The sequence below is a fragment of the Mustela lutreola genome, chromosome 4, assembly GCF_030435805.1.
Source record: "Mustela lutreola isolate mMusLut2 chromosome 4, mMusLut2.pri, whole genome shotgun sequence".
Taxonomy (NCBI): Eukaryota; Metazoa; Chordata; class Mammalia; order Carnivora; family Mustelidae; genus Mustela; species Mustela lutreola.
Window position 1 is genome coordinate 179,202,543 of NC_081293.1, and position 24,993 is coordinate 179,227,535.

General features: G+C 42.0%; 1 protein-coding gene across 1 annotated transcript in view; it reads right to left on the reverse strand.

The window, feature by feature from the left end:
* Nucleotides 1-2,257: 2,257 nt before the first annotated feature.
* RBM28 (RNA binding motif protein 28) overlaps nucleotides 2,258-24,993 on the reverse strand; it is a 30,708-nt gene continuing 7,972 nt past the window's right edge. Inside the window, exons 7-19 of the mRNA XM_059171774.1 lie at nucleotides 24,194-24,374; nucleotides 23,882-24,024; nucleotides 22,583-22,655; nucleotides 19,690-19,799; nucleotides 16,668-16,741; nucleotides 15,579-15,714; nucleotides 14,515-14,579; nucleotides 12,606-12,764; nucleotides 9,529-9,678; nucleotides 9,142-9,216; nucleotides 6,420-6,682; nucleotides 5,706-5,802; nucleotides 2,258-2,809 (exon numbers count right to left, since the gene is read on the reverse strand). Of these exons, the coding sequence (XP_059027757.1) occupies nucleotides 2,675-2,809; nucleotides 5,706-5,802; nucleotides 6,420-6,682; nucleotides 9,142-9,216; nucleotides 9,529-9,678; nucleotides 12,606-12,764; nucleotides 14,515-14,579; nucleotides 15,579-15,714; nucleotides 16,668-16,741; nucleotides 19,690-19,799; nucleotides 22,583-22,655; nucleotides 23,882-24,024; nucleotides 24,194-24,374 (1,661 nt within the window). The 3' untranslated portion in view covers nucleotides 2,258-2,674. The remainder of the gene's footprint in view (nucleotides 2,810-5,705; nucleotides 5,803-6,419; nucleotides 6,683-9,141; nucleotides 9,217-9,528; nucleotides 9,679-12,605; nucleotides 12,765-14,514; nucleotides 14,580-15,578; nucleotides 15,715-16,667; nucleotides 16,742-19,689; nucleotides 19,800-22,582; nucleotides 22,656-23,881; nucleotides 24,025-24,193; nucleotides 24,375-24,993) is intronic.

The window sequence follows — 24,993 nt, forward strand, 5'->3', positions numbered from 1 at the left end:
CTGTCTCAAGAGAACTCTGGAGGTACAGCCCCTGTCCTTTGGTTCTTGCCCAAGGAAGGTTTTAAGTATTTTCAGGGTCTCTCCTTTATCCATTTTTAACCAATTGAGGGCATTTTTGAGCATTCATTGGTCCTCCCAAGATACTGCGACAGCCATAGCCCTAGGGTTGCAACAGTTCTCAAGTAAGCACCATTTATTATAGCACCAGCTTGGACTAGAGAGTCAAGAACTTTGGACTATATTTCCAATTCTTTCTCTGACCCACTGGGTATTGTTTCTTCCTTTGCCCATTTTTTTTTTTTTCATTCAAAAAATATTTACTCCTTACCTACTATGTGCCAGGTTCAACTCTAGGTGCTGTGCCTCCAGGACAATTGAGAAATCAAATTCCTCTCACAAAGCATACATTCTAACTAGGGGAACAAACACACTCTCGGAGAGACTGAGCGCTCGTTAGAAAATAAGCACAGTAACAGGACTCAGTGATGGGGGCAGGATAGAGAGGAGGGGAAGAAGAGCCCTTCTTTGGCCAGGAAAGAGCTCCAGGAGGAGTGACAGCTCAGTGGAGAGCTGAGTGATAAGCAAAAGATCTGAGGGAAAACTTCTCCAGGCGAAGGGAACAAACATGAAGGTTCTGAGGTGGTAGAGTCAAAGGAACTGAAGGAAGGGCTGAGAAGCCAAAAATGAAATAGAGGGAGACAGATAGAGGCAAGACGAAGAGGGGGCAGGGGCTGGAGAAACAAGGGCACTGCCTGTTGCAGGAGCTACACCATCTCAGCCTGGGGCAGACTTCATGAGGACCAAGTAGCTGCAGAACACCACAGAGAGAATGAGGACGTCTGCCTTAGAAAGGGGCCTCAGGGACTAGGGTAGAGACATAAAGCCCATCTTCAGGTCATCCCGGGGTCAAACATTACTCAGCTGACCAATCCTTATGGTCTCCTCTAGCCCAGTCCTTGGGTACTGGAACACCCTGGCACTATCCCGGATTTACTCTACTTGTTCTGTTCCAGAGATGGGACTCATTCCCCTCTGATGGCAACACTGAAGTTCTTCCAAAATCCAATTCCTTGTGACTTTTGCTCATTTGCCTCCATATATCCTTCTGCGCTCTACCAACAGCTAGTAACACTCCAAAAATTCCCTTCTCAGGCAAGTCAGACCGGTTTCTTTCAGTTACTCATTGGACTTTCTAAAGTCTAATTTTTTATTATGGAACATTTCAAATGTCCACAAAAGCAGAGAGAACCGTATAATACATCTCCATTTACCTATGACTAGCTTCAACAACAACCAACTCATGACCAATTGTGTTTCCATCTCTCTTTCTGACTTCCTTCACCAACTTGGTCATTACATTTGTCTCATAGGTATGATATGGCCAACCCAGAATACCAGCAGCTCACTCACTGGAGACGTCCCATTTCTCCTGCTAATGATCCCATTACATGTGTGGCAGCCATACTTTTGCTTCAGAATGTGAATTCATTCAACTCAAACTCTCCAATCACAACTTGTGCCCGCAGGGCTTTTGAACCCAAGTGAAGGAATTTATGTTTGCTCCCAGTGATTTTCATTTTATCAGATTCAGCCCATCCTTTCAGGCTATCATGATGTTTTTTGGATCTAGACTCTCTAATATTTACTCACCATCCCTCCCAGCTTTTGCAATACCTCCAAAATTTGGGGAAGTAATGAGTCATCTCTATCCTCTCTGAGGATAAAAAAAGAAAGGATTAAAAAAAAAAGAGTATGAATTAGAATGAATGAATTATAAAAAGAGTATAGCCAAAATGGATCAGAGAAAACCTTTAGTTCAACTGCTTATTTTACAGATGAGAAAACCAAGGCTGAGAGAGTCTGCGTCTGATTCAAGGCCACCCATTAGGTAAAGGCAGGACAACCTAGAGCCTAGACCTCATGCTCACTGCTTCCTCCACCAACTCCTACCTCTGCTAATTTTTGAGGAGGGAAAATGTGGGTCATCACCAGCGAGGCTACTGACAGTGGGCCACTGCAAACCGATTTCTAGTCAACTGCTCATAATAACCCACTTATCTGGCTAGCAATTATCAGGGGTTTCTCTCTGCCAGGCCCCACTGCCCTCAGTGACTTTCCCAGTCTCTCCAGGGAGAAATCATTCCCAGGTTGGAAATCATTTTTCTCCATTCTTACTTAATTCTTGCATTATGTAGAACTATGTAACTGAACTAGAGTTAGGAATGTCAATGTTCATAAATAATAAAGGATTCACATCTATTAGAAATGAGAAATAAGTTTGTTATTCAAAAAGCCAAAAAATACCTCATTTAAAGGAAACACTTAACAAAATACACATCTTAAAAATTCAGCCCTCAAGAAACCTCTTTCCTACTGTTTTCCATTTGAGAAACAAAGGACTGAATGGGTAATAATTACAGACACAATTCACACAGTAACTTGGATAATACACAAAAAGCATCGATGTTTTTCTGAGATTTCTCTTTGTGGTTCACTAATCACGCACTGAGGAGGGGTCCAAAGTTCAAATGTGCACAGCCCAAGGGGCCTCCCAACAGTGGCGGTGCCCTGGGGAGGAAGGGGAGGGTGTCCTTCCCTCAGAGAATAACATTAAGGGGTGGCGACCTGGGAGCGTGACCAAGAATCCAGCTTCTTATCCAGTCCGTTGCCACCATCAACTGTCAAACCATTTGCTCCTCTTTGCAAGAGGTGCTCCTTTAGAAGGTCCCAGTAATTTCTGCTTGTATTGTTCGACCAGCTGGTTGAAGCGGATTTCGGTCTTATTTCCCTTAGCTTTTTTCCCAAGGGCCTATAAATGAAAGGTAAGGAAAAATAAGATCATCAATTTCAAGCACTGAATATCACCTTGCCTTTATGCCAACCACGAGAGAAAATAAGAAATCCTGTCAGCCACAAGAGGTGGACATTCAGAGAGTGACCCTTAGAAAAACCCAAATGAACCATCCGTTGGCAAGAAACCAGACCGGGAACACCTAAGCGAAGGTCCCACTAAAACACCGTGCAGGAGCTACAGAGCTCTCACTCTCAACTGTTCCTGTGAGAATCTTCTCACACGAGTCAGCCCAGAGTTTGCAGCTTCTTGCTGGCCCTTTCCCTCAACGAGAATCCTGCTTATGTGATTTCAGAGATGGAGCTCTATAAGACAGTACGGTGTGGGTCAGATTTCCCAGAGGCACAGATTCCTTGAGTAGGAGAAGCTAATGCTTCTTTTACCCTTAAAACTTAGAAGGAACTAGGGAAGGGGAAAAAAAATCTTGACCTCAAATGTTCAAGAATGTAAAACCACAACTTTCTACTAAAAGGACCTAGGGCTGCTTGGAAAAATGGCTAATGCCAGGACCAGGGAAGAAATATGTAAGATGAGCTGGGACATCGGTTCTACCAGAAAGCAAGGACACTACCAAAGACAGGGTCATATCAGAAGGACTCAGGACCCAACTGAAGGGCCTTCTGCTGGCCTAAATTGGACAAAAATAATAGCTGCATTTGATTGCAACACATCAAGTATACAAAAACTCAGGAATCTATAATACTAAAAAGATCTTATTGGTCACCAAAGGAGGGTGGTAGGGCACCAACTCATTACTCTGAAAACTGATAAAGAGAAATGAAATCAAGCATTTATCCTGCCTTTCCTATACAAATGGTTATATCATGGTAACCATATAGTTGACCAGGGAAGATTATTTTTTCTAGAATTCTACCAAAACAATGCAAAAGAACTGGGAGGGGGGGAAGCCCCAAAACCAAAATGCTAGAAAATCACCATTCTGTACCCCATATTGAAATCATGGATATAGACAGTAATTGTCAGTGGGTGCTAAAACCATTAGATGAGAGGCTGATGGGAACTTCACAAATGGGAGAGAGGCAGACAATCTCTAAGCCTACACATCTACTGATGAACCTGAACATCACTAAAAATGGGACAACCAGACACTATGTGCCTTAGGATGCTGATGCACCTGCAAGCACCCAGCACCACCCGTGAAAAACTCTTGCTGAGAAAACTGAACTTGAGGGGCGCCTGGCTGGCTCAGCTTGGAGCATGCAACTCTTGATCTCTGGGTTATAAGTTCAAGGCCCACACTGGGTGTAGAGATGATTTAAAAATAAATAAAATCTTTACAAAAAGTAAAAGAAAACTGGACTTGAATCTAATCGAGCCTGTACATCTAACTACCAGTTTATAGGCAATACCAGGTATCACAGGAACAGGTAAAATGATACCACAACGCAGCAAGCAGCTAAACTCAAAGTGTAATACATTCTTTTTTTTTTAAAAGATTTTATTTATTTATTTGAGAGAGAGAGAGAGAGCATGAGAAGGGGGAGGGTCAGAGGGAGAAGAAGACTCCCCTCGGAGCAGGGAGCCCAATGCGGGAAGTCCAGGATCGTGATCTAAGCCACAGGCACCCAAAAATGTAATACATTCTAAAGGGCAAATCATTCAGTTTCTTCAACAAATTATCAGTATAGGAAAAAGGGGTCTGATGAGGAAAACTGAGTTTTATAGGGAAAAAAAAAAGATTTAAGAGATATAAAACCAAATGTAATGTATGAATCTGTCTGGATCTTAATTTGTACTAACCAACTACAAAGGAATATTTTTGAGGTAACTGGGGACATTTTAATACGGGCTGCATATTAGAGGATATTAAGGGCTTCTTATTAATTTCATTAGATATGATCATGGCATAATATATACATATTTTTAAGACCAGTCAGTTGAAGATGCATTCCGAGGTTTTTCTCTGAGCAATACACCTCATTTTCATAGAAGGCATATTTACATGTGAAGCTGAGTTCGCCTTAACATACTCTGGGCAGAGGGTCAGTATGCTTGAGGAAAAGGTAAAATAAGAGAATTGTCGAAGTAAAGAAAGTAATATGCAGGTTCTTTCTACTTTTATTTTATCTATTTATTTACTTACTTAATAACTTAGTTATTTACTTATTTCTTATCTATTTTATTTAAGATTTTTTTAAGTAAGCTCCATGCCCAGTGTGGAGCCCAATGTGGGGCTTGAACTCATAACCCTGAGATCAAGACCTGAACTGAAATCAAAGTTAGATGCTTAACTGACCGAGCCACCAGGCGCCCCTAAGATTTTTATTTTTAAGTAATCTCTACACCTAACATGGGCCTCAAACTACAATGCCAAGATCAAGAATTGCATGCTCCACCAGCCAGGTGCCCCCATTTCTTTTTAAGTTTATTTACTTATTTTTTTAAATAATTTTTAAAATTTTTTTATTTATTTATTTGACAGACCACAAGTAGGCAGAGAGGCAGGCAGAGAGAGAGAGAGAAGGAAGCAGGCTCCCCACTGAGCAGAGAGCCCGATGCGGATCCCAGGACCCTGGGATCATGACCTGAGCTGAAGGCAGAGGCTTTAACCCACTGAGCCACCCAGGTGCCCTTATTTTTTAAAATAATTTTTACATCCAACATGGGTCTTGAACTCATGACCCCAAGATCAAGAGTCACATGCTCTTCTGATTAAGCCAGCCAGGCGCCCAGGTTCTCTCCACTTTTAGAACTGCATGCCTCAACAGCCTCTAAAAGAGGGTGTTGCAATCCAGAAGCCCTTTCTTTTTGCTTAACTAATCAAAGCACAAAAGTGGCTACCAGCCATGGCAGAGCCCTGCTGTACCAAAGCCTCGTGCCCTATAGAACTCACCTGCTTGGGAGGTAAGGTCTGCTTCTCTGGCTTCTGCTGGTTCATCTGGGGCTTTGGCTTTTTGGGGAGAGACTTCACCTTGCCTTTGTCCCGCAGCCTGAAATGAGAGGTCAGGTAAGTGTCACTCTAGAGCTCCCCCTCTAACTGGCTCCTCAGAGGCTGTCTCCACTGCCAGATAAAATGCTTTTTCTTGCACTGGCTCTTTCTAAGCCCAGGATAAGTCATTCTAAAAGAGGAAACTGTAACATAATATCCTAAGGCTCAACATGTGTATACTTTTTATTTTGGCTTAAAACCTCAAGGGATTCTCAAAAACCATCATTTATTTAACAAGTATTTTGTAAAGATTGACTTTTGTTGATAGCACTAATCCATTGCCTCAAACAGGATCTGCAAGATAAGCTCAAGTAAGAGGGCCTCAGCTGACAGGATGGGAGGCAGCTCTTCAGAAGAGGAGGAGAATGGCACAAAAGCCACCCCAGGAGTTCCTCCCAGGCTATTCCTATTCCGGCCTCCAACTGCTCCCAGAGCACAGCTCTGTCAGTGTGGAGATGCCTGCACATTAACCCTTTATGGGGGGCTGACAGAGTGCTAAATGTACCTTTCATCCAAACAAAAGCCACAACGAGGAAAAGGGTAGAGCAAAACCAAACCCTGGGAGAAGCCCACCACCCTGCTATGCCGCCACTCTGCATCTCACACTCTGCATCTCACCTAATTTTGGGGCCTCGGTGTGAGGGGAGCACTAAGACCTTTCTTCTCTTCTTTCCATCAGGCAGCTCCACCTGCTCCACTTCAGCCTTGGTCTGGAACCCTGTCCACGAGGTCGGATGCACCCTCCCCTTCTGCTCCAGGGGGGCCTTGGTTTGTTCCTGTGTGTGGTTTTGAGCTGCTTTCTGTTGCCGCTGCTGGTCCTTTCCAAGGGCTGGTTGTTCCTGCTGGGGCCCACCAGTTGCAAGCTTGGATTTCACTTTTTGCTGCACAAAACAAGAGACTGCCATCTAGTTTCCGGATGAGGTTTATTTGCTGAAAACACTCAGCAGAAAAGGAGCTTTATGCAAGCTTAGTGAAAGGAGAATTCTTCCCCTATAGAGTACAAATTACAGGGAAGTGAATTCAAGTTCACAGGCCCTGATGTGGTAATAGCTGGTTACCAGGTTGGGGAACACAAAACCACCACTTCCCTTTCCATATACAGGAACAAGGGAAAGTGTATGCATGCCCAAGACTTGAAAGCCAGTAGGAAGAAAGCAAAAAGAAAAGCCAGTAGCATGGGGCAATTACTAAACATGTGACGGGAATCCCAGAGGGAGAAGAAAGAAAGGAACAGAAGAAATATTCGAAGTAATAAGGGGTGAAAATTTGCCAGACTTGGTGGCAGATACTAAACCACAGATGCAGGAAGCTCAGGCAAACACCGAACAGGAGACGTACCACAGCCTCTCTACCCAGGCATATCATACCAAACTGTAGGAAATCAAAGACAAAATGAAGATCTGGAAAGAAGGGGTGGGGGTGAGGTAAAGAATACCTTCCCTACAGAGGAACAAAGATAACATTACACTGAATTTCTCTTAAAAGCCATGTAAGAAAGGAGAACAGAGAAATACTTAAAAAGTTTTGGGGAAGTCACCAACCTAGAATTCTGTATCCAGTGTAATCACCTTCAAAAATGAAGGTCAAAGAAAGACCTTCTCAGACAAACTAAATTAAAGGAGTTTGTCACCAAGGAACCTGTCTTGCAAGAAAGGCTAAGCGAATTTCTTCAGAGAAGGAAGATGACCTAGGTCAGAAACTCGAATCTGCATAAAGAAAGGAAGACTGCAGGGCTCATGGTGTATGCCTTCAGCTCTGGTTATGGTCCCAGAGTCCTAGGACTGAGTCCCTGAGGCCTGCTTTCTTGCTCAGCAGGGAACCTGCTTCTCCCTCTCCCTCTGCCACTCCCCCTGCTTTGCTCCCCTTGCTTTCTGTCAAATAAATAAATAATATCTTTAAAAAAAAAAAAAAAGGAAGAATGCTAGAGAAGGAATAATTGAAATGAAGACTAGGAAAAGATGCTGTAAGAAGGAAGACATAAAGTATGTTACAGATTTAGCTGCACTATAGTGGAAGAAGAAAAAGATCCACATTAAATTAGTGTAATCATTGACACAACAAAGATCTACTATATGCCTGTAAAGTGCCAGTCTCAGTTTTTAAGGTAAGGCTACAAAGGGTGTCTGCCTTTGAGGACTCACAGCCTGGTGGCGGATTAGACACATACAAATAGGGTGAAACTAAAAACCATAAAAAAAAACACTAAAGACCTTAAGGAAATTCATGAAAGTACAAGTTATGAGGTCTTACCTCCTTTGAGAGAGGTGGTGAAAATGCTACTTGAGGAAGCACATTTGATCTGAATACAGACACTCAGTAGAAGTATCCTTGAGTCAGGAGAAAGGGGCACTTTCACACAGAGTAGTACGTACATAAGTATAAGCACCAAATAAAGCCATCTGAATCAGTTTTTAAACCTCTAGTTTCAGAAGCACTCTGAAGCAACAGCTTAAGGCAGTAAGGACAACAAAGCTGCCTGAAATAAGAACCAGATCCTATATTTTCAAGTCCAGGACCACTGTATCAACTCCTGAAACTGCTCTTCTATTGGCCCAGGCCCATGGTACACACCACAAAGAGTGCAGATGTTTGGTATATAAGTGAATCCAGGTACATTATTCATGAAAGCAGTAGCAGTTACGGTATCAGGATTATTCTGGCCTTCTAAGTCCTAGGGCAAGAAGGGTAAGAGAATGAGTACTGATTGTGTGCTGACCCTGCACTGTGACCATTTAATCCTTATCAGTCATGTGAGGCAGACAGTGGTAATCTTACTTTATAAACTGAAGCTGAGAGAGGTACTAACTTACCACAGAACTTAGGGGTACAGCCTGAGTCTGAACATGAGTATTCCTGGTCCCATTCTTTGCCTTACACCACACTAGATTAAAAACAATACTAAAACTATCAGGCATCACATCTAAGAAGAAGAATCATGGCATAGACAGCTGAAATCTACAGCAATGTAAACTTTCATGTGGGCCATTACCTTTGACAGGTATGTCACAAAACACTGTACTGGTATTGTTCACTGCTAATAACCTTAGCCTGACTCTCCTCTCTCCTTCCTTTCCCCTCAACAGAGCTATCACAAGGAAGGCCAGCAGAGAAGATGGCCTGGAGAGTTCTGGGGAACTAAGAGTAGAGGGTAACCTAATGGGGTAAAGACCTACTTCAAGGATACAGAACCACAAATTGAACAAAATAGGAGTTTAAATGTAGTCTGAACAAAAATTGTTTTAAGTGAACTACACTTAAAAGTAATAAATTTTATGTTATGTGTATTTGACCACAATTTTAAGAAAACAGGCAAAAACAGAAAAACATTTCAGTTCTGTACCAGGCTGCGCTGAATCCTCAGTTCCTTTATTTTAAGTTTCCTTCGATCCTCCAAAGAGAACTCCACTATTGGTCTCTGGGTCAGAAAGAGAATATCATTCATTATATGTCTTAGTTTGAGTGCAAGAAGCTGAGCTGTCCCCCACCACTGCCCGCTCACCTGCTCACTTACTCTACTTAAAAGTAAGGGGCCGTTCTGCACACAGTCTATCCAATTTAGATTCCAATTCATTCTAATCTTATCAGCTGAATCACTGCTTATTCCCTCCACCAACTGGCTACTCTCTGTCACCACACACAAGTCAGAGGACATGGGACATAAAGGAGAGAAATAGTTTTGTGCAAACGGCCCTCAGAGGAACAGGTGTGCCCAGAGGCCGAGGCTCACCTTCAGAGGCCCAAAGATCTCTGGGTTGTTGTTGATGTGGCGTAGGGCTGTCAGGGCATGCTCATGCTCCTGGAACTCTGCAAAGGCGTAGCCCAGGGACTGACCCTTCACCTTCCCAAGTGCTCCTTTGAGGTCTCGCATCACCCTACACTAAGAGTAGAACAAGAGAAAGAAGCCGTGGTTACAGGATGAGAGCACGAACAGACTCACTGAGAAATCAGGTGACTGGAAAAGAACCCTCATCCGATCAGCCACAGCAGTCACACTGAAGTCACGCTTACCAAGGTCTTATTAGAACACCCCTACTGAAAGCACAAAACCAATTAAACAGATATTTTCTGGCTTTCTAAGAGTTTATAGAGATCAACAAAAACCTATAAATAAGCATGTAAATAAAGTATGCTCCCCCCCCCCATTTTAACAGTCAACTATGGACAATACAAGCAAGTTGAGAGGTATATGGTACTTTAAACGGTGTAGGTTATCACAGATTCTGAAATGCTATCCATAGACCGCATCCCTGAAGAAGCCGCTCAGGAAGGAAATCACTAAAGAAGGAAAACAAGGGCGTCTGGGTGGCTTAGTTGGTTGGGCAACTGCCTTCAGTTCAGATTATGATCCTGGAGTCCTGGGGTCAAGTTCCGCATCAGGCTCCCAGCTCCATGGAGAGTCTGTTTCTCCCTCTGACTTTCTCCCCTCTCATGCTCTCTCTCACTCTCTCTCTCTCAAATAAATAAAGAAAATCTTAAAAAAAAAAAAAAAAGGAAAAGGAAAAGAAGGCTTGATGGCTTTAGTCAAGAAAGACATTTAGGGGCACATGGGTGGCTCAGTTATTTGTATCCGACTCTTGATTTCAGCTCAGGTCATCATCTCAGAGTTATGAGACTGAGCCCCACATCAAGCTCCCTGCTCAGCAGGAAGTCTGCTTCTTTCCCTCTGCCCCTTCTCTCTCTCTTTCTCAAATAAATAAATAAATCTTTAAGAAAAACATTCAGGCATGGGGAAGGGCCTGCCTAACATATAGCCTCTGGATTACAGGAAGAAGCTTCTGCTGGCTTTGCTCAGAGCTCAGATCTTCTCTGGCATGATTTTTTCTTAAATCCTTAAGCTGAATGTAATAGGTGTCCGGGGGCATCAAGAATACCAAACTGTAGTAGCATATATTGGAAAAACTGATTGTTTACATGCCATTACTCCTGAAAGCCATAGTTCTGATGTAATAGAGACATCTAGATACATGGATGCTGCTAGTACCTACTTCTACATACTTCTAGTACCTATGCTGTCCCTACAACTGTGACATGTACTATGGGGAAGTTACAAAAAGCTGAACATGAGGTTCCTGTTCTCAAGAAGTTTACCATCTTGCTGAGATTCTATATCTACACATATTAAAGAATTAAAGAGAAAATTCAAGGGGTGCTGGGGTGGTGTAGTTGGTTAAGCATCCAACTCTTGGTTTTGGCTCAAGTCATGATCTCAGGATAGTGAGAGTGAGCTCTGCATGGGGCTCCATGCTCAGTGTAGAGTCTGCTTCAGATTCTCATTCTCCCATTCCTTCTGCCCCTCCTCTTCCTCCCAAATAAATAAATAAGTCTTTAAAAAAAAAAAAAAAAAAAAAAAAGAGGGCACCTGTGTGGCTCAGTTGGTTGAGTGACTGACTTTGGCTCAGGTCATGATCCCAGAGTCCCAGGATTGAATCCCGCACGAGGCTCCCTGCTCAGTGGGAAGTCTGCTTCTCCCTCTGACCCTCTCCCCTCTCATGCTCACTCTCACTCTCTTTCTTGCTCAAATAAATAAATAAATAGAAGGAAGGGAGGAAGGGATAGAAAGAAGGAAGGAAGGGAGGAAGGAAGGAAGAAAGTAAGTCCCCTTAAAATGACAATAGTGGGAGTTTTTTAAAAAGTAAGTAAAGAGAAAATTCAATACAACACAAATATAGTAAAACACATAAATTCCCCTAACTGGGAGCATCTGGGTGGCTCAGTGGGTTAATCATCTGCCTTTGGCTTAGGTCATGATGCCAGGGTCCTGGGACTGAGCCCCGCATCGGGCTCCCTACGTAGCAGGGAGACTGCTTTTCCCTCTGTCTCCCTCTGCTGCTCCCCACTTGTGCTCTCTTGCTTGTTCTTGCTCGCAAACAAATAAATAAAATCTTAAAAAAACAAAATTTCCCTTTCTGATGACAGGTTTTCAATGTGTATCGGCACTTACTAAGTATTGTGGATGCTGATATGAGAAATTACACAACTGACCTCTACGCCAGTAACACTCTGAACAGTTTTACTAAGAGTGGTGTCCGATATGTGCTGATATGTTCACATTCTCTCATGTATTTCCCCAAATACCAATGCCATACATTTTGAAGAGGTTTTCCAGGATTAGGAAAACAGTTTCTAGTCACAAATCAGAGCAAAGTAGATTTATAATACTGCCTATGTTACTTACTCAGTAAATACAGATTGAGAGATTACTACTATGTTCCAGGTACTCTGCCAAGAACTGGGAGCAATGTCCTACCTGCTCTCAAAGAGCTCAGTGTGGTCGGAAGAAATGACCAGCAGACAATGACAGGACGGTGTAACAGTAAGTGCCATGACAAAGGCTTGCGGTGGGGGGGCAGGGAAGTCTTTGTACTCAGAGACTTGGTATGAATCCAGTGTTTGTCTGATACGACTGTCCAAGACCCCCATGGCTCTCTGTGCTTGCCACACAGCACTTTCATACAGTAAGAGCCTAAATGGCACTAAAATGTCCTTCTAAAGAGCAAACTACGCAGAGTATTTTCTCTGTGAGAAAATTAACATTACAGCACCTGCTATGATGCTGAGCACACAGCAAGCATTCAAATTAATTCACGAGGGCAGACACTTCCTCACATTCTGCTGCAATTTGGACAATGCATGTGAAAGGCAGTTCTAAGAAGAGAAAACAAACACATGAAAACTGCCAAACCCAGCCTCATCTGTCGACAATGCACGCAAAAGAAACTGTCAGTCTGCTAGGAGCACAGTCTGAACTGCTCAGTCTGACCCACGATGAGAATCAAACTTCGGAGTGGGCAGGGCCCATCTCACCTCCTTGAGGCGCACCCCCTTCTCCCCTCGGGTGGCACTCAGCAGCAGCTTTCTGAGCTCTTTGTCATCCACACTCTTTGGGAGGTTGTGCAGGCACAGCCTGGTCAGGGAGACAAAGATATTCTGGTCCTTGAGTTTCTGATGCTTCAGCAGCTCAAACTGAAAGAACACCAAATTGTTAACAATACAATCCACCCTTTAAAAATGCAGGTTCATAATTCTCCAAAAGGAAAGAACTGTGATCACCACTCCCCATCCAACAACAACACGTATAGATAAAAGAAAGGAAATCACCCACCTACAGTCTTATGATGACTAGATTAGGAAAGGTACAGAGAGGCAAGATGGGGGTTAAGTAGTAAAATCATGGGCTCTAGAAAACAGACTAAATTGGAAATTCATCTCTAACTGGAGAAGTTACATGAAATTTTTTAAGCCTCAGTTTTTCCCCTCTACAAAGTAGAACCATAGGTCAAAATACCCATCTCTCAGCACTGATGTGCGGCCTGAAATGAGGGAATATACAAAAAAATCCCAAACTCGAAACGCAGCCCAAAACAAGTAATAAGTAATACTGTGATTACCATCTAGTCCTTATCTACCCACCAATTCAAGCTAATTATCTAGTCCTTCCAAAACGAGAAGGAATTTATTTAAATACTTGATAGAATGCTATCTCAACTCTGCCACCTTGAGGCAGAAGAATGTCCATGACCACAGAAATGAATTTTGCTTCTAGAGTATTGGACTCAACTATGCTGCACAAAACACCAGTTCCAGGGCAACGTTTGCTAAAGTAAGAGGAGAACATTCTTCTCCTGGTATGTTTTTTAAAAATCAGATTAGTAGAAAAAGAGTTTTAAATTAAACTTTTTCTTTTACCAAGTCTTATTTCTGCTGTTCTTAATTGGTAAAGGTGCTAACAAATTACAAAATAAAGATACTCTGAAAATGAGTATTAAAGGGTTATTTGAAGAGGCTCTCATGCCTGAGTTCAACAGTATGATTCTTCTCCCAGGAAAAACTGTGCCTGCTGTGAATTATAATGCTTATAATTTACTGAGCTTTTTGCTAGAAAAATTTGTTCTAAGGGAAAATTAAATGTTTCACTATCATACCATGATCAGAAAAAGGCATACAATGCTCTCTAAATACCATGATTTCCAGATGCTCACTAACAAAAAAAGTTGTGAACACGAGACTAGAAACTGTACAAAGGAAAAGCACACTGACTCTTGGTGTCTACATTCTCTTCTCTGTTCTTCATCTTCTGTACCTTCAAGTTTCAAAGCTCATTCTCTTAATGATCATGCCTCTTTATCATTCTAGGATGGCTTAGCTATTATGAAAGTACACTACTTGGGTAAAAGTTAAAAATTACTGGAAATGAAAAACTAAGCAGCAAAGAAACTCAGTATCAGTTATCAGGGGGAACTCCCATGATATGGAGTCTTCCTAAGAGGATTTTATAATCTGGACATAACCCCCTACCAAAAAAGGACATCTTAACTCTTCCTTCTAAGACCCACATCTATCTCCTTACCTACTAACTCCAGCCCATTCTGATCTGCCTTTACACTGACATCTAATTATATATAGCCTTAGCCTCTAAGTGTCTATTCTATTTTGTAGAAGCATACTATTTGGCAAACATTTACTGCTGAGCATTGGGAAATTAAAGAATAAGATCCAGTCCTTTTAATGGCATACAACGCTCACATTATATGATATACAATGTTGGGTTATTTGCGGTTTCACCTGTATGCTTCCCTCTAACAAGACCGCAGGCAAGCAGGGTCTGTGACTGATGCTTGGCTCTCTGACAGGCACCTCCAGCATTCAATAATCATTATATATTGATTTATAGTAAGTCATGCAGAACCTGAAGGCTGGTGCCTAATCTACCCACCCGTTCTCTTTTGGCCATATCAGCAGCGCTCACACCCTCGGCAGCCTTAGTCCCAGCACGAATCACTGCAAAAAGAGGGAAAAAGGCCAAGACATCAGCAAGGGAATTTTCACTGAGCAACAAGAGGAATGTGATTTGAATGATGCAAGCTCTTTGTACAGGGCCCAGAGGACTATGCTGGCCAGGACATAGTGGCATTTGGGTAGGTCCAGAAATAGGCTACAGGGCTAAGTTCTCAGCTCTGTGCTGCTCTCAAGGACTAAAACTGAACATTTTGTGAATTTGTTCTTCTTCTCCTTCCCTCCTCTCACAAATCTCCATGTGTATATCCAACATCAGATGGAAAGGCCTAGAGGAAGTTCTGAAAACAAGTACATTTTAGGTATTTGGGATACAAAATGCTCCACCTATAACCTGCCCTTAGAATTTTACTGTTCTTCATGTACTTGGGGTCAGTTCTAAGCAGTGAGTTAAGCCAACCTGAAAACAGCCACCTGGCCATACAGAGGCCTAGAACCAACGGCTAAAAAACCTTGCATCACTAGTCTGGGCTGTGCAGCTGTGCAGCAGGTAGACTGACAAATACCATATGACCTAGAGAAAGGGAATCTTCTGCGTTTTTTTTTAATTGAAGCTAATTTCTGATTATCTTTCTGACATTAAAGGAAAGGTACTGGGTGCACATTTTAAATCTATGAATAATTCAAAAGAGTAATTTTAGTCATAATTTTCAACTCCTTCAGAAAAACTATCAGGAATCTTGACAAGAAGTGAAGGTAATTTGAGCTTTTCCTCCCTCTTTGCCCTGCTAATCCTCTAATCTAAAGGTCTCAAGGCAAGCAGGCAGGAAGGAGAATAGGACTGGCTAAACCACAAACTGAGTGAAGGCTTCCTAACAGAAAGCCCCATCTGCTCGAGTGGAATAATAATGTAACACTATTGACGAGGACATGTGGGTTTTGAATCCGAAACGTGCCCCCAGACATACTATTATTGCTGGTCACAGTCATAGCACGGCACCCGCCACTCAGAAGCTTGGTTCACATCTCCCTTCCACTACTCACAGCCTTCTCGGGCCAGGTAGAGGTTCCGGGTTCCAGTTGGCTTCTTCACCTTCTTTGTCTGGAGCTTTGCAGCCTCATCACGGGTCACTGCCAAGTCGACCCTGAGCTGCCGGCCATCCAGTTTAAGCCCACCACCCTGTAACAGATTGCAACCTTCTCTCTTAAAATTCATAATGAGTAGAGACTAAGCACTTGACAAGGAATGCCAAGGAAAGGGAAAACAGCAAATCCCAATTATGCTACGGAGCCCAACCCATAGGATGTTTTAGCCCCGACAGCTGCAAATGGACCACTAAGCCTAATACCTAGTAGAGCTGTGCAAAAGGCCACGTGTATACTGAGGGCAGTTAGTAGTAATTTATTTTATGGGAGTTGAATAGGCCCAAAGTAAGCCCAAATTGAGGAAAACCATATATAGCCAATTTTTTAAAAATTCTAAGGAAAGCTAATGACATGGTAGTATTAATTCTACTTAAAAGAATGTAAGAGATAATGGCAATACAGGATAACTTATCTCAAAACAATATATACTAGGTTTTAGAATACACAGAAAAATCCATCACCCATACATTTTCTCTCATTTACTCCACTTTATAGATGACCTTAATCCCTTCCTGTCCCAACCTTTCATGTTATCAGCCTATGATGGAGGCTGGCATACAGACAGTGCTTAATAAACATTAGACACATTATTATACCTGCTTCCTCATTTATAAAATGGGTATAATAACTGATCTTTTTTTTAAGTATACTCCATGCCCAGCATAGGGCCCAACATGGGGTTTGAACTCACGACCCTGGAGATGGAGACCTAAGCTGAAGTTAAGAGTCAGACCCTTAACCGATTAAGCCACCCAGGCACTCCAGTAGGTATAATAATTGTAATTATCTTACATACTCCTAAAGAACTGATGTAAGGATTAAATAAGGTAGTACATGTAAAGCTGAGTGCCTAACACATACCAAGTGCTCAGTAAGTGGTCAGCTTTATTACTATGGCATTATTGACAGTACTAATAAAGCTGGGTATAAACAGCAGATGCTGGGAGCCACTATGCCCTAAGTTATGGGGTCAAATGTCCTCTTTACCTCAGTCTCTGGAGAAGCAGCTTCAAGGCATTTCTGAGCTGCTTCTTGAGTCATGAACTGGGCAAACGCACAACCTGCATGGAGAAACAAATTAAGTGAGATGCCAAACTACCAAGGCCCGCCAGGATGCCGAAAATGATGCTACAAACGGTGGCAGCCTGACACAGGGTGGAAGGGGGTGCAGCCAGGTGCTAGGAGACAGGCACTGTGCCATGCACTGAAGGTTCAAAGATAGCTAAAACACATGCTTACAATGAAATTTTATTATTACTTCATCTTTTCTAATGCTTCTTAGAACTTTAGTCTCACCATTGCTCTCCTTAGTAAGAAAAAGCCACAGGATATGGTAGAGAAATTCCACTTAAATCAGCATTATTTACTGGCTTGCTTTTTAGAGGACAAAAAAATGAGGCAGGAACCACTTAACCTGAAATTAATTACAGAATCTCACTGTCATCAAAGCCACCTGGGAGACATCAGATATAGGTAGACTGGCCTCTATCACATGAATACAGCAGTGAACCAGAAAGCCATAAGCTCAATTCTTGACTCATACCCTCAAATTTGCACAGGCTAACCTATCACTGGTTAAATGCAAAGTCAATCAACCCACCCTCATTTCTAATATTGATAAAAAGCAGTTTTTGTCAGCAAAGGAAAAAAGTTACCTTACAGTAGGCTCCAAAAAAGAAATACAAGTTTCATAATATTTTACAAGTATTCCTTTATACAAATTTAAATATTCCCTCATATATGAAAAAAAACCATATTTCCTAGAGTTACTGGGGCATTGATTGATTTTTTTGCCCTCCACAAGAATGAATGGCAGCAGACTGAGATAACACACATGGCAGGCCAACCCAAGAATCACCATCTAGGTGAGGTGTTTCCTGACTCCTCCAGGCAGGGCCAAGTGCCCCATCCACGGGGCCTCCAATCACATCTCTCTTTTACAGTGCTGGTCACATGCCATCTTCTCAAACAGAAGAAATGCCTCAGGAGTAAGGGCTATGTTTCTAGGCTGTTAGCATCTACCATAGTGTCTGGCATTAAGAGATACTCAATAGGAAGAAACAAACAATACAGAAAGAAAGGAAGGAAGATGGGAGAAAAATGTTCTAACTGACAGATCAGCTTATTCATCCAGTATGAAGAAAATGGGTACTTCTCTCTGAGTGGTAAGAATTTTAACACTGGAAATCCCTAGGTCAGTACTGGGTTTAGTCTTAACACTTCCCTAAAAGTCTACAAATAATTTTTTGCTCTCCTTTACAGCAAAATGGCATGTTGACATTGGATATTGGTAGGAGGTGGCCAAGGCTTTGTGAGTAGGCAAAAAAATTTAATAAGAGCTAGAAAAAGACAATGTATTTGGGAAACGTGGGTGGCTCAGTTGGTTAAGCATCTGCCTCAGCTCCGTCATGATCCCAGGATCCTGGGATCAAGTCCCTTATCAGGCTCCTTGCTCAGTAGAGAGCCTGCTTCTCCCTGTCTGCTGTTCCCTGCTTGTGCTTGCTCTCTCTTTTCCTCTCTGACAAATAAATAAATAAATAAATAAAATCTTCAAAAAAGAAAAAAAAACACACCATGTATTAAAAAAAAAAAAAATGCAGGATGGCTGGGTGGCTCTGTCCATTAAGCACCTGCCTTCAGCTCAAGTCATGATTCCAGAGTCATGCAATCAAGTCCCAGATCACGCTCCTTGCTCAGCAGGGAAGTGCTTCTTCCTCTGCGTGCTGCTCCCCCTGCTTGTGCTCACTCTCTCTCTCACAAATAAATAAAATCTTAAGAACTAATAACAATGAAAACTATACTTATTAAGATCATTAACTCTCAGCTAACATTAATAGATCAAAAGAGACTGAGCAAGTCAGCTACTGACTACACTTTGAAAATACCAACCCAACACACTACCGCACTCAAAAAGAAACAAAAGATATCAAAGTAATGCAATATCCTACAGTACTAGGAACATTCTATGCAATTCTAGTTTCCAATTCCAAAAACATACTGGAAATGGAGAAGGTCCAAGAGGTATAGCTGACTATTAGAGCTAAAGACACATTAAGTGATTACTCTAGTTGAACCTACTCATTTTACAGATAAGAACCTGAAGCCTGCAGTGGTTAAACACTCTGCCAAAATCACCCAGCTGGTCTATGGCTCAGCTACAATTAGATCCCTAATCTCCAGGAAGCAGTTCATCTTTCTTTCCATCATCCTGCCCTACTTATATCTTTTTGGCTAAGGGAAAACCAAAAATGATCAGGTCTCATCAATTTGGAAAATAAGGTTTAGAACAGAGGTTCTTACCCCTTGAATAGATTCCAGAAAGCCCACAAACCCTCAGGAGTGGCATTTTTCTGGAGAGAGAGAGGGTTCATAGCTTTTGCTAGATTTCAAAGGAAGCAAGAACCAGAATGAATTAAGAATTCATTGCTTTAGGAGAATGACTGCAGTTGATGAAATCAAAGATTATGAATAGACTGAAAAGATGCTGCTCCCCTAACAACAGTACTCTAGAATGAACTGGGGCCGATCCTTGAAAGTTCAAAAGAAATAGCTTTAGGGAGAAAAATCTAAGGCAGCAGTCCTGCTATATACAGCTTTCCTTCTGACTGTTGCCATTGCAACAAAATTTCTGTTAGCTTCCATCTCTAACAAAAGCAACTGAAAAAAATCCCAGTAATTTCAAGCAATGTGGAATGATTAATACCCATGAGATGCTATCACATTTGAAATTCAAAGGAGAACAACAAATGGAATTCATTACCCAAAAGTAAATAAGCAAGGGCTTAAAAAGCTTAGACAAAATTGTGGCTGGCAGCACCATTAAAGATGCTGAGTTTGATATCTTAGAAGACAACCTCAGAATGTCCTTGGTGCTTCTACGGGCCACAGAAACCTGGGCTGGATGGACTGTAGGCCCCTCACAATGGCACACATTATGCCCTCAAGTAACCTAGTCAGTGTCCACGGCAGCAGTCTCTACCTTTTTAGGGCCTGACAAGCTGACAAGTACCTTTAGAATGCTCTGTGTCTGGATGCAAGACAATACGGACATATTTAAGATCTCCAAACTGCTGGAGGAGCTCCCCGAGTTCTTCTTCCTCTGAGTCAAAAGACAGGTTTCTATGGAAGATAGTCAAGTCACAACAAAGGTCAATTACTAAAGTGAGATCCTGTGTTCTAGTACAAGGTGAGTAAGACACCAAGTTGAGTGGTACTCTTGCTTATGACCACCCTGTGGTTCAAAAATAGCAACAATACATAGGGGAGGCCCCCAGTGGCCCAGCCTCTAATATGTGACTCTGCACCTTGGCCATAATTGATTGGCCTTTCTATGTCAATCAGATTCTCTCCCTCAGGATTTAAAACTTGAACAGACTTACACAAAGGCCAGAAGCTGTTGATGCAGATTTATTTCAAAATAGCAGTAGCCCACCCAAAGAAAACTTCTGGGAAGCGGAAATCTGAAAATGTCCTTTATCTTGATCTGGGTGGTGGTTACATGGATATATATGCATGAAAAATTTCACTGTACAAATGTACACAGCTGTACATTTAGATTAAGGCAATTTACAGAATACAGATTATGCCTTGAGAAGGGAAAAAAAAAAAAGGCAGTGAATGTTCCCAGAGAAAAGACCCACAGCCTCCTACAGCTGGGGCACGAAACATCTCAGATTTTCATCTCCTCCTTCAGGTATGTTCTTCGACAGTTTTGATCCCATGAATCACCAAATGTTCATCCAACAAACCCACTTTTCCATTTACGTGGCCAAAATTAGTTTCTCTTATTACAACCAAAAGATTTACAGCAGGCCAATGAGAAAAGTCAAGTGTGTGCATGTGTCTGTCTGTCTCTCTTGATTACCCATTTTCCTCTCTGCATTGCTGTAAAATCCAGGTTTCAGTTAAAACTTTACAAAGGTCAGAAAATCCTTCAAAATAATGACTCAAAAGCAAACACAATAAAGTTTACTAGGTAAGTGCAAAATAAGAAAAGCACTTATTTCTCTTGATGGGATTAAAAAATGTGGGAAGATTTTCTAGCAAATTTCAATACATTGTAAATATCTTTCATTTCCCCAGCTATGCACATCCTTCCAGGGTAAAAATAAAGAAACAAAAAACGGTCCCCAATAAATATTTATAATTTTTCTTCTCTATAGTCAGTTAACAACCCCATAAACAATTCCATCTTATGAAGTAACCGAGACAAAACAGATGTTCTGGAATAAGACATACCCTAGCCATGTCACTTCTCCTAATTTGTCTCATTGTGTATAGTTTTCTCTCCCCCATCCTTTACTTTCCTAAGTTTCTTTAAAAGATGTAGAAATAGTAAGGCATGGTACCCTTGGTATTAAGGTCACAGGCTCCTAAGTAAGACACTTCCTCCTTCCCATTAGACAGCATCCTCTACAAATACAAAACTATTGATAGGGCTATTCCTAACAACACAGTAAGAACAACTATGAAAAGACAAGCTGTGAAGGAAGAGAATGGGCTAAAGCGCAGCTTGGGGAGGCTAAACTCGTCTTTGATATGGACATGTTTTGGGGCGTTCTCTGAGTAATCAGTAAGGTTAATATTTTGTGTCTTTTGGGGTACCTGGGTGGCTCAGTGGGTTAAGCCGCTGCCTTCGGCTCAGGTCATGATCTCAGGGTCCTGGGATCGAGTCCCGCATCGGGCTCTCTGCTCAGCAGGGAGCCTGCTTCCTTCTCTCTCTCTCTGCCTGCCTCTCAGTGTACTTGTAATTTCTCTCTGTCAAATAAATAAATAAAATCTTTAAAAAAAAAAAATATTTTGTGTCTTTTTGCTCATTTATTTCCTAACTTTCCCACAATAAGCACAAGTTACTTAGATAATAAAAACAACCTTAAAAGACTATATAGGAAGATAATATACACATCTTTAAAATAAGACCCAGGGGCACCTGGGTGGCTCAGTGGGTTAAAGCCTCTGCCTTTGGCTCGGGTCATGGTCCCGTGGTCCTGGGATCGAGCCCAGAGTCAGGCTCTCTGCTCAGCGGGGAGCCTGCTTCCTCCTCTCTCTCTGCCTGCCTCTCTGCCTACTTGCGATCTCTGTCAAATAAATAAATAAAATCTTTTTTAAATAAATAAATAAATAAATAAAAATTAAAAAATAAAATAAGACCCAAATAACCCTAGCACACTGGCACTTAAGAAAGGACAAGAAGGCACGCCTGGGGTAACCTTAAGATATCCTGACTCTGTGAAATGACCGATGTGCCACAGTCAGTAGCACTAAAAGGGCAACGGCAACATGAAATAAAACCCATCTCCACCTGACTGCCTCCTTGAGTTTTCCTGGAAACAAATGGATGTCTTATTTTATTCTGAACAATACTTTAAAAGGTAAGTTAGGCAGAGAGAAAAATTATCTGGAACAAGTGGCAGTGGCATCACCCCTTCCCAGTACTTCCCCTAAAACAAAAGCCAGAAGCAAGACATTTCTAATAGTTGAAGAACTGATTTATTCCAAATGATGCTACCTCAATTACAAAAAAGGAAATGTAAATGCGGACAAAATCTGGAGACCCCAGCTCTTTATCTTGTGTGTGCAGTTCTGATTCTCCTCTATTCTCACCGTTTGCTATGTTCCTATGGCCAGATGTATCAATGGTTTTAAAGGCATCTAATTTTCTGGTCTACCTAACAGAACTAGTACCGGGGTGGGGAAAGGTGGGGTGCCTGGCTGGCTCAGTCACTGGAGCATGAGACTCTTGATCTCCGGGCTATAAGTTCAAGCCCTACTCTGGGTGTAGAGCTTACTTAAAAACAAAATCTTTACAAAAATAGAGAGAGAGAGACAGAAGAAAAGAAAAAAAGGAGAAAAAAACCTGTGACAGCAACACTAACAGCAGTTCCCAAGGTACAAAGACATACCTGATAAAAACAGTTTTCCCTTCATTCACGTCAGAGGGTAATTTCCTCTTCTTTTTCTTTGAGACTTGCACATCTAAAGTACAAAGAAAAACAATGTTCTAAACAATAAACACTATATTCGACGTGTGTGTGCATGCACGTGTGTTTCCGCTTATAAAAGTATTACATAGATAGGTAAGAATCTTTTAACACTGGTTGTCTCTGGGGAGGGGCCCTAAGTGGCTGAGGACCTGGGTAAAAGGAAGACTCAATGTTTTTAAAAATAGACATATAGGGGCGCCAGGGTGGCTTAGTTGGTTAAGCATCTGCCTTTGGCTCAGGTCATGATCTCAGGGTCCTGGGGCTGAGTCCCACAACCTGCTCAGCAGGAAACCTGCTTCTCCCCTTCCCTCTGCCAGCATCTCTGCCTACTCGTGCCCTCTCTTTCTCTGTCAAATAAACAAAAAAATCTTTAAAAAACAATAAAAAAAATAAAAATAGACATATATGCTTACATATACATAAATTTCTCAAATAATGTGAAAGAAACAGCTGTGGTTACTCTGAGAGATTCTCGGGGGGAGTGGAGAGGAACTTTTCTTTCTCTATGACATTCTCCTGCACTAGTCTTTTTAGTTTACTGCCATTATCATGAATTAGCCCAATAATTTTTTCAAAGTAGAGAATGATAAGAGATGAACCTGATTACTGAATGGTCGTAACCCCACCAATACAGAAGCTTCTTTAATGCTAAGGTGTCTACCATTCTCTCCTCATGGAAAAAGCTTACTTCCTCAGATTTTTTGTATGGCCAAGCCAACATGCCAGACTTAACCCTAAAGAACCAGTTATTGACCATTCCTCATTCTGTAATGACCTGCCGCCCTCAACAAATAAGTTGAGTTCATGTTCGACATTCTTTATAAAGAATGTTTGATGATTACAGTTTGTTTACAGTTTTACAGAATGCCCCAAGAGGTCCTTTAGCCCCATCTCAACTCGTCAGAGTTGGTTTAAAATCCACTTGATGTTAGGATACAATATCCTGTTTATCCAGTTTTTCATTCATCTTGGATAAGCAAGACAGAAGTACTACCTCGGCATTAAGCCAGGTTTTAAATTCGCTAAGAATTGTAACCCTCAAATACTATTCCAAATGTATTTAAAAGACAAAACAAAAACCTTGAGAAGGAATATAAAGGTATCCTTTTCAGCACTGAAACATAAATCTGACAGAACACCTTAGGGTCTATTTAAAAAGAGGCATGCACTGAACTGAAGCACATTTGCCAGTAACTGGTTTTAAATGCAAAGGCAAACCTTCGTCCTCTTGCTCTTCACTGCTGGTATCACTCTGAGCCAGTTCCTCTCCACCATCGATACTCTCTCTTTCCCCCAGGTCACTGTCGTCATCAGAAATCTCCTCCTCACTGCTCTCGCCAGGCGCGGCCCTCCGGACTGCTCTGCAATGGCAACAGTTCAGCACTGAGGATCTGGGCTACTGGAGGGGTCTGTCCACTGTCACTACACACGTCACCTCCGCCATGAAGGGGGCAGGGAAGACATCACTGTCCCTCACAGAGACAAGCCTACATCTGCCTCTGTTGTCTCAGAACAAGCTGAGCTGCTTACCTCTTTTGAATTTTTGCAGGCTTGGTCACCCTTGTTTCTTTGTTCTCCTCCCTTTCCCTCTCCTCATCTTCTTCCTCTTCTGTGTCATCCTCTTCTCCCTCTTCCTCTTCCATATCCTTTTCTTCGCTGCCATTCTCTTTACCTAATTCCTGATGTTTAGGTTCAGGCCTCTTCTCCTCACCTACAAACAGAGATAAAGAAAGTTAGGTATTCATTTAGAATCCAAGATTAAGGGGCACCTGGGTGGCTCAGTGGGTTAATCATCTGCCTTCAGCTCAGGTCATGATCCCAGTGTCCTGGGATCGAGCCCTGCATTGGGCTCCCTGCTCTGCAGGGAGCCTGCTTCTCCCTCTCCAACTCCCTCTGCTGTGTTTCCTCTCTCACTGTGTCTCTCTCTGTCAAATAAATAAATAAAATCTTTAAAAAAATAAAAAAGAATCCAAAATTAACTTAACAACCCAAGTTCCCAGTTCCTTGACACTAGGACTAGGACTTTAACTATTTTTCTCAGTATTTTTCTTACTATATGTAAGAGAAAGTATGAGAGAAAAAAACAAAAACAACAACAAAAACCCCTCATCACTAGACTCCCTGGAAGTCTGTCCCATTCATCAGAAGGTTGAAGGTTAATCAGGCTTTGAATGAGAGAAGTAGCAACTGAGCCTCCGCAAACAGTCTGTCATTGTGCACCACAGCCAGCACGATGCTCACCCAGGGGACCAGCCATGAACTGTCATCTTGGTGAGTTCTGTTCTCAGAGCTCCTGGTGGCTTAAAAGCCACCTGCTTTCTAAAAAAACC